Consider the following 9244-nt stretch of genomic DNA (forward strand, 5'->3'; position numbering starts at 1 on the left):
GCTTAATCTACAATAAAAAAAAGTGCTTTATAAGTTAATCTAATCTCATGATGTGACTGTTCTGTAACAGAGATGTGAGCAATAACCAATTGAAATTCTCTCTCATTCCATCTTGGATCACTTCATTACGCTCTTTGGCAACATTGTATGCACCTATCTCTCTCTAATAGCATACTGTAGATGGTTTTCCACGCATGTATATTTAGTTGTTTATATATTTGTATTAATTTATGATTATGGTAGAAACATGTATGTATATACATATATATATATATATATATATTATTTTCTATTTACTTAAAAAAATATATTTAATTAATAATAAAAGTGGTGTAAAACTTTCTAATATCATAAAACCAAAAAAGTATTACATATATAAAAGTAAGTATTTGTAACCGATTTTTTGCATTTACGTAACATCTTACATATATTGTTTAATATGAAAATTTTAAATAACAAAAAATAAGCAAAATATAAGTAAAACATTTTTATTTATATATTTTATAATAATAAATAAACTAGACTCTCAAATATCAAATCATCCATTTTTTTCTTATCACGTCAGCATTTTGTTAGTTCATTAAAAATATTTTTCATATTAAATTCTAATACAACTTCTCAAGTTTCATATAGTTTTTATCTTCATTTCAAACATCTAATATATTATAGAATGTTATTAATATAATTAAAATATTAAGAAATATGAAAATGGATTCATATTTAATACTGTATAATTGTTTTCTTTGTCTCTAAAATAGATAGTTAATGAGTTTTTAATGAATAATGTAAATAAAAGTAATAGACTTTATATATTAAAATTGAATTGAATGACACATATAAAAAAATTAGGAGACATATGGCAGTTTTTCAAAGCTTGGATTTTGTGAAAACCTTACTACATGTTATAAGATAATTATGTGTATGTTTACAAAGAACAACATTGTCTTCTGCTTGGCAGAAGGATGGAAGCAATCCAACTTGAAGGTCCAATACCAATCTTCCTCTTCAGCCCTACTCAACTACAAACTGTGTGAGCAAACCAATACATGAAATTAGAATTCAAGTTTTTAAGCTGTGAAATCTATACTGACTGGATACGTCGGTTCTTGACATGGCAGTGTCCTAAAACGCAATCAGATAAACGCAACATTGGACTTTGGTACCAGCTATAGTAACCAGTTGGAGTTTGTGGATTTACAATACAACTACGTAACTGATTATAAACCATCAGCCAATAAACGCATCCAAGTGATGTATGTCTATATCATATATATGGTCCACAACAAATCAAATTTTGAATTTGTCAATCATGTACATGTGTGTGTTGATATATCCACAGGTTAGCAGATAATCCGGTGTGCCAAGACGCGGCGAACCGGCTGAGTGAATACTGCAATGCAGTCCAACAAAAGACCTCATTTTCCGCCCCTCAAATAAATTGTCCTCGCTGTGGTCAGGGCAAGGAACCAAGTCCAGCGTGCAAGTGTGTGTACCCAGTCACAGGAATACTCACCTTCAGGTCTCCTTCCTTCTCAGGGTATACCAACAATACCAACTTCAACTTGCTCCAACAGGAGCTAGAGGGTTTATTTAAGAGTCCAAGTTATCCCGTGGACTCTGTGGCCATCAGAAACATAAGAGAGAATCCAACTGATCACCATCTTCTAATAGATATCCTGGTATTTCCATTGAACAAAGAAACTTTTAATGAGACAGGAATGCATAGTGTTATTTCTGCATTTAGCACGCATACTTTTACGCAACCCCCAATATTTGGCCCTTACATTTTCGTAGCCGATCAGTACACTCCGTTCTCTGGTATGTTGTAACTTTGTCACACAATTATAAAAAAATTATTTCCATATTATTTATATGCTTTCCCCATTTGGCAACATATGTAGGAGATTCCAAGTCAGGAAACAAAGGCATTATCATCGGAGCAGCAGTTGGTGTTGCGGTTCTTCTGTTGTTGTTATCTATGGCGGGCATTTATGCTCTTAGACAGAGGAATAGAGCAGATAGAGCAACTGGTCGAAATAATCCTTTTGGTGAGAATTTGTTTTTTTTTTGTTTACTACTATAAAAGACTTCTTTCTTGTCTAATCAAAAATATTCTGAATACGTTTCTTCTGAATGTTTTAGCCAAGTGGAATAAGACTAAGAGTAGAATCGATGCTCCGCGGCTAATGGGAGCAAAAGCGTATACTTTTGAAGAGTTGAAAAAATGCACTGACAATTTTTCAAAAGCAAATGATGTTGGAGGTGGAGGCTATGGCCAGGTTTGTGTTTTTGCTATCGTCTAAACTGAAATAAGCAATGACGATAAGTTGAACTTTAATCCCAATATGATGTTGAAACAGGTGTATAAAGGAATTCTTCCATCTGGACAACTCATAGCAATTAAAAGAGCTCAACAAGGATCTTCGCAAGGAGAGTTAGAGTTTAAAACTGAGATTGAACTTCTTTCAAGAGTCCATCATAAAAATGTTGTCAAACTTTTGGGCTTCTGCTTTGATCGAACTGAGCAAATGCTCATATACGAGTACATTCCAAATGGCTCTCTTACAGACAGTCTATCAGGTAATACCAAACCTGTATCTTTCTTTTGATGAATTATGATTGTTTTATTTTTGGTGCTGAATTTTATGATAATCCAGGGAAGAGTGGAATTACACTAGACTGGACAAGAAGGCTTAGAATAGCACTTGGGTCAGGCAAAGGTCTTGCTTATCTTCATGAGCTTGCTGATCCTCCTATTATACATAGAGATATCAAATCAAATAACATATTACTTGATGATAGTCTAACCGCAAAGGTTGCCGACTTTGGCCTTTCCAAACTTGTTGGAGACCCTGAGAAAATTCAAGTGACAACACAAGTGAAAGGAACATTGGTGAGTAGAGAATAAATAATCTTCTTTTTTTTTCTCTCTTTTGTTAAATACATTTTAACTCATAGATTCTTTGGGATTAGGGGTACTTGGATCCTGAGTACTACATGACGAATCAGTTGACAGAGAAGAGTGATGTGTACGGGTTTGGTGTTGTGATGCTCGAGCTATTAACCGGTAGAAGTCCTATAGAGAGAGGTAAATATGTTGTGAGAGAGGTGAAGATGAAGATGAATACATCAAGTGATTTGTATGACCTACAAGAATTGTTGGACCCGACGATTATCAGCACCAGCGGGAATTTGAAAGGGTTTGAAAAGTATGTCGATCTAGCACTAAGGTGTGTGGAGGAGGAAGGTGTGAATAGACCTACGATGGGTGAGGTTGTGAAAGAGATTGAAAACATAATGCACCTTGCAGGGGTAAACCCGAACATCGATTCAGCAGCGAGTTCGAGAACATACGAGGATGCAAGCAAAGGATCTGGTAATCCTTATGGCAAGGACTCATTTCAACACAATGCGGATTTCCCATCTTCAGCACTCGAGCCCCAATAATTGATTATGTCTTTTGATTTTAATTGTTTGGTTATTTCCTAAGTGATTTACTTGAAATGCCTTGTCAACGGGGACTTGCATGATTTGATTTGTACTTCTATCTCTTTGCTTTTTACTGGAGATTATCTATATATATATGTATTGTGTGTTTCCCTGAGTTTATCCATGTTTTAAATCAATTTGCATTAGTATAATTTGCTCTTTTCATGTTGGTCATTATGGTTGTTGTGGATCTGATTTAAATTCCAGATTAAGAAATTGCATGAGCTAGTTAAGATAAAAAGAAAACATTTTTAGTTATGTCCATAAAACAAGAGCTAAAAAGGTTGACGTGGTCAGCACTCAGCAGCACGATCATGTTAACAACGAAAGTTAACAACGAAAGTAAAGCTAGAAACTACCAAAAAAAAACCAAAAAGTAAAAAAAAAAATCAAGGTATAGCTATGGCGAACTACTGGTTCCCCGAGGATCGTCGTTTCAGTCAAGTTCCAACTTTAGCTTTGGCTGAAGGTAGTTTTAATCGTCCTCCCCCTTCCCTCCTGACCCTCTTGATTTAAGCCCTGTTCCCTTCCTTTCTGATTTCCCTCCCCTTTCTCCTATTTCTCCTGTCTCCTACCAACTTCAATCTTCTCCAACTAACTTCATTGACCCTGAGAGAGTGATTCTTGCACTCCCTGCTCATCATAAGTCCACTCCTTTGGTAGTAAATGCTCAGGCACAAGCTATTCTCAATTCCTACCATGAAACTCTAAGTCAAAACCCTAGATCTGTAAACCTGACTACTGTAGCAATTGGAAAAACTGTAGCAATTGGGAAAACTGTAACGCAGACAGATGGCTTACTTGCTACTCCGCCTCCAAAGGTGGCTCGTCACTTTATCAAATCTACTCCACAAGCAAATATTCAACAAGTAGACCAAGTAGTATCTCATGATGCTCTTGGCTTAACTGGCCCCTCGGTCACTGAAGGGCTATGTCTGGTAATTACTGTCCCCGTCACTACTCTTGCTGACTCGAATATTTCTGCGTGTCCGACTACTGGTACTACTCCCCCAGACACAACAATTCCTACTCTCAGGCCCTAAATTCCCTCTATTCAACCTGTAAATCTCCCTCCACCTGACAATCACACGCAAATCCCAATCAACATCTCCTCACAAGGTCGTATTATACATCCTTCAAGCAAACCAGTTAGAACTCTAGCCCAAAAGTTGAAATCTGAAGCTGACAGATCACTTACAAGGCTAGCTCCGGTTGTTTATTCCCTGGAAGGGAAGCCTCGTGTCACTATACCCGACTCTGTTTTTCAAGAAGGAGCTGAAATTCATAAAGATTTTATCATTGGTCGTTTTAAGGGTCGCCTTCCGACCTACAAGCATATTCAAAGTGTGCTTAGTCACATATGGGGCAGAGGGCAAAAACTAGAAATCCACCTCAATCATGCAAAAAACTCTATGCTTGTCAGACTTCCAAATGAATACCTGAGAATGAGGATCCTTGAAAAGAAAATGTGGTATATTGGAGAATGTATGTTTCTTGTGGCTCAGTGGGATGCTTCTGGTGGAGCTAACACTGACCTTGATGCAATTCCAATATGGGCTCATCTAAAGGGAATGCCTTTTGACCTGATGCATCACAAAGGGATAAGTTTTGTTGCTGGACTCGTAGGTGAGAAAAAAGAGATGGATGAGTTCACTAAAAACCTAGTGAGCTTATCTGTTGCTCATGTCAAATTTGAAAGAAATCTCAATGAACCCCTGCCTTCTTCAGTTGAGGTGGAAAGGGAGAGTGGTGAAGTTATAACCATTGATGTCGAATATCCATGGACTCCACCTACATGCTCGCATTGCAAGGAGATACGCCATGCCATCAGATACTGTCCGCTTATCACTCCTTCATGGACCTAGACAAAAAAAGCCATCGGTTACTGACCCATTAAAAGGTTCTACAGGATTTGTGGGTACTGTCAGTGCCAAAAAAGGAAAAGACCCAATTGTCAACATACCTGGCTCACCTTCCAAGAATGTTTTTGAGGAAGGTTGCTCGTCGGCCTCACCATCAGTTAGTCAATCCGATCCGTTAACTGCGTCTCTCCCCCTCTTGAGCTCTGATTTAATTGTACTAACTACACTTGATTTACCTGCTCTAAAAAAACCACACCTATCAGTATCAAAGCACACAAAAAAGTCCATCCCTTCGGATAAAGTCCCTCCTTTAACCCCCCCTAAAATAGCTACTCACAATCCTTTTGATGTATTAGCTCAACCCATTCCTATGTACTCCCTTTCAACCCTCCCTGAAAACCCTGACAATAGTTCTTTGTCTTCTGAAATGGATTTAGACTCCCCCCTCTCTGTTTCTGAGAAACCCCCTCCTAACCAGGAGGGTGTTCCTCCTAGTCCCTAACTTGTTTCTATCTTATCTATGTATATACAACCTTTTTGTTGGAATATTCGAGGTCTAAATGACCCGGATAAGCATCGACCTTTTGTGTCTTGGCTAAATTTTCACAAGCCAACTTTTGATGCTATTCTGGAAACCCATATAAAGGAACCAAATTTGAACCGTGTTATGAACCTTACCTGTCCTGGTTGGCATTACACCTCCAACCACGCTTCTGATGAGAATTGCAGGATTGTTGTCATCTGGAAAGCGCCTGCTGCAGTTACTGTACTCCACCAATCAAAACACTTGCTCACCTGTGAAGTAACCATTCAGGGTGGTCATCGGTTTATCTTTACAGTTATTTATGCACCGAATATTGGTGAAGAGCGAACAGACCTTTGGTGTGAACAGCGAACAGACCTTGGCTTCTGTGTGGTGATTTCAACCAAATTATTCACCCTGCAGAACACTCAAACCTCAATGTTAACCGGCTAACCTCTCGAATGCTGGAACTTAGGGACTGTCTTCTACAACTTGAGTTGTTTAACCTGCGTTTTCAAGGTCCTTTGTTTACCTGGTCAAATAAAAACGTCTCAATCACCATAGCAAAGAAACTTGATAGAGTGTTAGTAAATAACCACTGGCTTTCTGCTTACCCAAACAATGTTGTCTCTTTTCTAGCCCCAGAAATTTCTGATCATTCTCAAAGCCTAGTAAACCTGTTTGCTCAACTTCCATCATCTGGTACCAAACCCTTCAAATTCTTCAACTTCTTAACCAAACACCCTGATTTTCATCAAACGATTGAAACTGCTTGGAACTTGGCTGGAACTCTGCATTCTCAGAAAACATGTTTGTCTACACTGAGTGCAAAACAGAAATCATTAAAGAGGGATCTAAAAACACTTTCAAGAGAGAATTTCTCGGACATTCAAAATCGAGTGAGAGAAACTAACGTGTTGCTTCAATCTGTGCAGGTACAAGCTCTGGTGACCCCCACTCTGATCCTGTTTCAGTAAGAAAAAGACATTATGTCAAAATGGGAATATCTTATGATCATAGAGGAAGCTTTCTTTAAACAGCGATCCAGAATTAACTGGCTTAAAGAGGGGGATATGAACACAACATATTTTCATCGGATCATGCAAATGAGAAATGCTTTTAACGCCATAAGATCTTTTACCTCTGTCTCAGGCATAGTTATTGATGATCCTCTAGAGATGAGATTTTTAGCGGTAAATCATTTCCAATCTTTGCTAAGCCCGACATATCTGCGTCCAGTCAACACTCAGATGAGTTGGATTCAAAGTACTCTGAGCTATTGATGCCCACCTGAACTGAAACAACCAATGGTGAAAATACCAACTGTGGAGGAAATTACAAAGGTGATGTTCAAACTAAACGCTAACAAAGCACCGGGTCTGGATGGGTTTACCTCTGCGTTCTATAAGGCTTCATGGGGTATTATAGGATCTGAAGTCATTTCAGGCATTCTCAAGTTCTTTCATACTGCCTTTCTTCCCTCAGCGATCAATGCCACCATTCTTGCTCTGGTTCCAAAAGCCCCTAGTGCCTATTTGATATCGGATTTCCGACCCATCCCTTGTTTAAACACCTTGTACAAGGTTGTGTCAAAGTTGCTTGTAGCAAGGCTAAAGCCAGCTCTACCTGCTCTTGGTCAGCCAAATCAAACTGCATTTATCCAAGAAAGATTGTTAATGGAAAACACCCTCCTAACTGCTGAATTAGTAAATGGCTATCATCAAGCAAATGGGACAAAGCGAATTACTATTAAGGTGGACATAGCAAAGGCTTTTGATACAGTTCGTTGGGAATTTATTTTTAGCTGCCTGAGAGGTATTGAGGTCCCAGAATTGTATCTCAGATGGCTTTAAGCTTGTATCTGCACCCCTTCTTTCTCTGTTGGTTTTAATGGAAATGTGCATGGGTACTTCAAAGGCACTAGAAGACTGCGGCAAGGGGACCCCCTATCTCCTTATTTGTTCATCCTTGCCATGAATTGTCTCTCAACCTGTTTAGATATAACAGCTTCTGAAGGAAAAATCAAATATCATCACAAGTGTGGAAAACAGAAACTAACTCATCTGTGTTTTGTTGATGATCTACTAATCTTCACTGATGGTTCTGCCTCTTCAGTGCAAAATGTCCTACAGGTACTAAAAGAGTTCGAAGCGGTTTCTGGCCTAGCTATAAGTTTACCAAAGACTAGCTTCTTTACTTCAGGGCTCTCTCAGCTTGAGACTGACCACATTCACGCAATTTCTGGCCTGAGCCATGGGGAGTTACCAATCAGATACTTAGGCTTACCTCTATGCACAAAGAAACTTACCCTGTTAGATTGCGCACCATTGCTACAAAGAGTAAAGGGTCGTTTCAATGCTTGGTCCACTAAGACACTATCATTTGCTGGCCGTCTCCAAATGCTAAATTCAGTCATAGCTGGGACCTCTAACTTCTAGTGCTCTGGCTTTGTCCTACCAAAGAAATGTATCAAGCAGTTAAACTCTCTTTCGAGTACCTTTCTTTGGAAAGGTACTACAAAAGGACACCATTCAGCAAGAGCCGCTTGGCTACAGTCACAGCAGAAAAAAGTGAAGGAGGTCTGGGGATTCGAGATTTACACACTTGGAATAAAGCTAGTATGGTAAAACTTATCTGGCTAATCTTCTTTAGGTCAGGATCAGTTTGGGTTGCTTGGTTTAGATCGGTGGTACTGTCTGATAACCTAAGTTAATTCTGGACCCTAAAACCAAAAAGAAAACATTCATGGTTAACCAACAAGCTTCTAAAGATCAGATCATCCGTCTATCCATGGATTAAGCTAAAGGTGGGGAATGGAAAATGTTGTCAGTTCTGGACAGATCATTGGAGTAAAATGGGAAAAATGGAAGATTACCTGGCAGGTGATGGGCTCTATCAGATAGGTATCCCCGTGGAACCCCGACTAGCTGACTTATGAAGGCAAGGAAGTTGGAGGCTACCTCCTGCAAGATCTGTCACGCTAGTGAATGTACATATGGAGCTCTCCACGATCAACCTTCACCAAAATGCTGACTCCTACTGCTGATGGATTGATGACCACTATAAAGACTCTCACACAACCGGCAATATAAGTTCTGCTCTCAACGAAAAGCTTCCAATAGTCGCTTGGTACTCTATAATCTGGTTTTCTGGAGGAATCCCAAAGCATAAATTCCTGTCTTGGCTATTGGTACTAGACAGATGCCCGACTCGTGATAGAATGTTGAATTGGGGCTTGCAGGTTGACTCATGTTGCTTGCTCTGCGCTGCTGATCAGGAGAGCCGTGACCATCTCTTTTTCAGTTGTGACTTTAGTTGGTCGGTGTGGAGAAACGTTGCTGGTAGATGTCTTCTCTCCCCCCCCCCCCCC

General features: G+C 39.1%; 2 protein-coding genes across 2 annotated transcripts in view; both read left to right on the top strand.

Annotated features, from left to right (window-relative positions):
* Positions 1–3599, top strand: part of LOC104760961 (probable leucine-rich repeat receptor-like protein kinase At5g49770) — a 5937-nt gene extending 2338 nt beyond the window's left edge. The window contains exons 11-19 of the mRNA XM_010483967.1: positions 71–145; positions 959–1030; positions 1119–1253; positions 1340–1818; positions 1902–2048; positions 2143–2279; positions 2361–2580; positions 2658–2893; positions 2974–3599. Coding sequence (XP_010482269.1) covers positions 71–145; positions 959–1030; positions 1119–1253; positions 1340–1818; positions 1902–2048; positions 2143–2279; positions 2361–2580; positions 2658–2893; positions 2974–3447 — 1975 coding nt within the window. The 3' untranslated portion in view covers positions 3448–3599. The remainder of the gene's footprint in view (positions 1–70; positions 146–958; positions 1031–1118; positions 1254–1339; positions 1819–1901; positions 2049–2142; positions 2280–2360; positions 2581–2657; positions 2894–2973) is intronic.
* LOC104760959 (probable leucine-rich repeat receptor-like protein kinase At5g49770) overlaps positions 1–9244 on the top strand; it is a 40252-nt gene that overhangs the window by 24601 nt on the left and 6407 nt on the right. The gene's annotated exons all lie outside the window — the stretch shown is intronic.

This window comes from Camelina sativa, chromosome 18 (assembly GCF_000633955.1).
Source record: "Camelina sativa cultivar DH55 chromosome 18, Cs, whole genome shotgun sequence".
Lineage (NCBI taxonomy): Eukaryota > Viridiplantae > Streptophyta > Magnoliopsida > Brassicales > Brassicaceae > Camelina > Camelina sativa.